This window comes from Priapulus caudatus, unplaced genomic scaffold (assembly GCF_000485595.1).
Source record: "Priapulus caudatus unplaced genomic scaffold, Priapulus_caudatus-5.0.1 Scaffold246, whole genome shotgun sequence".
In the NCBI taxonomy this organism is placed as follows: domain Eukaryota; kingdom Metazoa; phylum Priapulida; class Priapulimorpha; order Priapulimorphida; family Priapulidae; genus Priapulus; species Priapulus caudatus.
In genome coordinates this window covers 200,586-204,576 of record NW_014577307.1, presented here as the reverse complement: position 1 = coordinate 204,576, position 3,991 = coordinate 200,586, and the positions used below count along the sequence as shown (strand labels likewise).

Sequence of the window (3,991 nt, the reverse complement as noted above, 5' to 3'; positions counted from 1 at the left end):
CGACATAATATCGGCTGAAAACCAAAATTTCGGCGTTTTGCTCGGGTGTGTTCTTTGTGCTTAAAGAGCGCCAACTGCACACACCCGAGCACAAAGCTACGAATAACGTGAGCCAACCACATTGTTCTCGCTCGATTCGGCTTTTATGTGCGGATAACCCGACACAAGAAAATTCTGCCTCAGAGCTGAAGCCGTGTTCGACTGAACAATGCCATGTTTGAATTCGCCGGCGCGTGTATATATCGCGCTGAGTCGTAACGTTTGCTCGTGTGGTGCGTCAATCGTGCGTGCGTGCGTGCGTGCGTGCGTGCGTGCGTGCGTGCGAGCGTGCGTGCGTGCGTGCGTGAATGATGCACTCACGCCATGCACACACGCCCGTAATCCATGCTCCGTAGTTCATTCATTATACATGATGATATATATATATATATATTCATTCCATAAAGCGAATAAGGCACCGCCATTGAAAGCAGAATTGAATTTCGCAAATTTCACACGAGTTTACGCATTACACAATTTCACTATATAGCGAATATATATCTTACGCGCGTATATATAAATGCTAGAGCAACTGTGCAAGCATGATTGCTATGTCGTGCCCTACCCACCCCCTGTGAAAATTTTATTACCTAAAGCACGCGCGCGAATGAGTAGTTAAGATATAAATACAAGTTAATAATAGCCAATGAAACACTCGAACTACTCCCACACAAATACACACACCAACCAAACTTAAAAAAATCTAAAAATTTAATAATGCGTTATGACTTATGAATCGAATTTTATATAGTAAAGAGAATGTAATAGATAAGTATAATAAGTGATATGTCGTAATAGAAGAACAGTATATATATATGCGTGCAACATAGTATAATTTTTGATAACGCTACGTTCAAACTCGATTAAATTCGTTTTAAACCGCAGCACCGACTTACATTTATATATTTTTCTACGAGTAGATATATAATATATAATACATAATAGTATTGTAAGCTCTTGATATGGGGCGGATTTATATGGAATACAGACTTACAGTACGGAGTACAATTTACCGTAGCCTTCAACCTCATGGTAACTAGTCGGATGCAATTTCTACATCCAATCGTCGCATGATCTAAATTCCATAAACAAAAATATGCATTGACGAATGCAGCTATACGAATTTAATTCTGCTCTGCGTTTGTCAGGTAGTATACGTCTAGCAGGTGTGTTCACACATACTCGTCCTTGTCGACCGGCTTAAGGAGTTTCAACACATTTTTCTCGGTTCTATATTTGTAGATATTGATCAAGTTCGTAAAATGGTCACGCGAGGCACGCACCTGGAACGACAAAACACGTAAGCTGTAGAAAAATTGAAAATTGATTCAAGTGACGCAGATTTCGTTGCATGATTTTTTAGCGAATACGTTCCAAAGAAAAACATTCATGCACTATAACAGCTGGATAAGCATGCAGTGACATAATCTCCGTCTACTCACCCAATTGTATTCCTTGGACAACTGCGTTGAATTGTATATGAATTCTGGATAACCGATAAACGCTCGAACAGCGTTGGCCTGTAATTATAATGTAATAAATTGAGGAGAAAAAAAAGAAAAATAAGAAGAAGAAAAAGAAGAAGAGGAAGAGGAAGAGAAAGAAGAAGAAGAAGAAGAAGAAAAGAAAGGCGAGGAGGAGGAGGAAGAGGAGGAGGCGGAAGAAGATGAAGAAGAAGAAGAAGAAGAAGAAGAAGAAGAAGAAGAAGAAGAAGAAGAAGAAGAAGAAGCAGAAGAAGAGGAGGGATGAAAGAAGGCGAGGGAAAAGAAAAGAAGAAAAGGTCTAGAGAAAGGAGAAGGAATAATCCTAAACGCACCTTATCTACGGCAACCTTCTTAGTTGCAGCTGACATCCAGTCGATATCTCGTATTACTTCCTTGGCAAACACTTCCTTTACCTCATTAATAAGTTCCAAGGCCTGAAAACGCAGACGAGCATAACTCATCAAACACGCACAAATTTGATTGCTTTCTTAAGCTAATTAAAATAAATTTAAGAAATTTTATAGTTAAAAATAATATCGAACGCTCGCTGGAAAATGTTTCTTTACTTTATCAGGCAAATGCTCGAAAAATATCCCCTGCATTCCGCTTGATATTACGCAACAGTGGCGAAGAAAAAAACGCGCGCGAGAGTCAGTATCTATACCACGCTACGGCACGACGTTCTAAGGCGCCACGTTCACATAACTGTTGTCTGTCCGAAAGGCCCCCCGACTAATCCATCGCTTACCGAACCCGTCGCTTACTAAATCCATTGCTTACCAAATTCATCGCTTACCAAACCCATTGCTTACCAAATTCATTGCTTACTAAATCCAACGCTTACCAAATCAAATCCATCGCTTACCAGCTCCACCATCACTGACCAAATCCATCGCTTACCGAATCAAGATTCAAGATTCAAGATTTAAACTGTTTTATTTGTGCATAACACATACATAAATACAAAGTACATCGTCATAAAAGAAATTACATGTAGTACATAAGTACAATTTTAATCAGTTGAATCCGTCGCTTACCAGCTCTTTGCTTTTTCCCGCGAATCGTTTCTTCACGTACAGGTACCCGGCGACGAGCGGCATCGTCTGTCGCGTCGTACTCACGCACGGCTTCCAGCGAGGTTTCTCCGTCTTCACGCCCAGCGTGGCTTTGGAGAACTCTAGCACCGCCTGGCGGTAGCGTTCGTCCAGGTCCCAAGATAGGGCGTCGATGATACGAAAGGCGATGTAGTTGGCGACGGTCCTGCACGAGAATTGTACGGTGAGCTGCTGTTATTCACGTTGTTGTCGTCGTCGTCATGTTCTTATACGGTTTAGACTGATATGAAATGCGAGGCTCGTGCTACAGCGACGCTTATCGTTGGCCATCGTACTCCCAGAATTAATTATTTTTACCGCGGTAAAAATAATTTATCAGCGGTTAAATTATGTGTAACAACAAGGCCTCTGATTGGGTAAAAGGGCCATGATTTAACCGCCGTTGGATTATTTCTACCGCGGTAAAAATAATTCATCCGCGGTTAAACTATGTTTAACAACAAGGCCTCTGATTCGGTAAAAGGGCTATAATTTAACCGCCGTTGAATTATTTTTACCGCGGTAGAAATAGCGGTACGATTACGATGACAGCGAGTACGATTTCTAACCACAGACGCTGACATAAACATGTAAAATTCGTAGGTAAAGGCGCACTTTTATCAACGATAGCTCAGCGTCTCTTAAACTAAGTCTAATACTATTATAGGTTCTCCGTCATACGATAATTCTTATAAAACTCCTATGTAAACGTTTTCGTTGCTATAGCGCGTTTAAATAAACTGCCTCTCGTCTCTTCGTACTCGTGCGCTGCTGAGGTGATGCCGCCATGTTGGCTTTTTGGTGAGCCGCTAGACCGATTCTTTTCGGACGGATAATTTCTTATCAAAACCACACATTCAGATCTATCTCGTCTCTTCTTGCAATGTCTTGAACGGATGCATCATATAATCGCTCAAACGCACACGTTCGTGTGACGAATACGGAATACAATTCACATAATGTATTATGTTTTATCTATAATACCTATATGCTAAAATGTTATAATATAATAAAGATAGGAACGTATTCTGATCAATATTCTCTGACGTACCTCTTACTATGATTGCCACTTGCCAGTATCATTTCTACGCCTTCCATGTATGATGGCACTCTGAGTATCACGGTCTCGTTGGCGCTAATGGTGACGTTTGGTGGCATCAGAATATCTATGTACCTCTTCCAGTCGACCTGCGAGATTTAACAGAGTGAAAATGCCTGATTTCTCAAATAAAATGAGTAAAGGGTGACATGCACACATATCGACACGCGCGCACCCGCGACACACACACACACACACACACACACACACACACACACACACACACACACACACACACACACACACACACACACACACACACACACACACACAGG

The 3,991-nt window shown here is 41.3% G+C and overlaps 1 protein-coding gene across 1 annotated transcript in view; it reads right to left on the bottom strand.

Moving 5' to 3' along the window:
- LOC106807984 (neprilysin-11-like) overlaps positions 1–3,991 on the bottom strand; it is a gene marked incomplete in the record, with an annotated part of 17,000 nt that overhangs the window by 8,608 nt on the left and 4,401 nt on the right. The window contains 5 exon segments of the mRNA XM_014810522.1: positions 1,222–1,322; positions 1,482–1,559; positions 1,856–1,957; positions 2,561–2,783; positions 3,669–3,805. Of these exon segments, the coding sequence (XP_014666008.1) occupies positions 1,222–1,322; positions 1,482–1,559; positions 1,856–1,957; positions 2,561–2,783; positions 3,669–3,805 (641 nt within the window).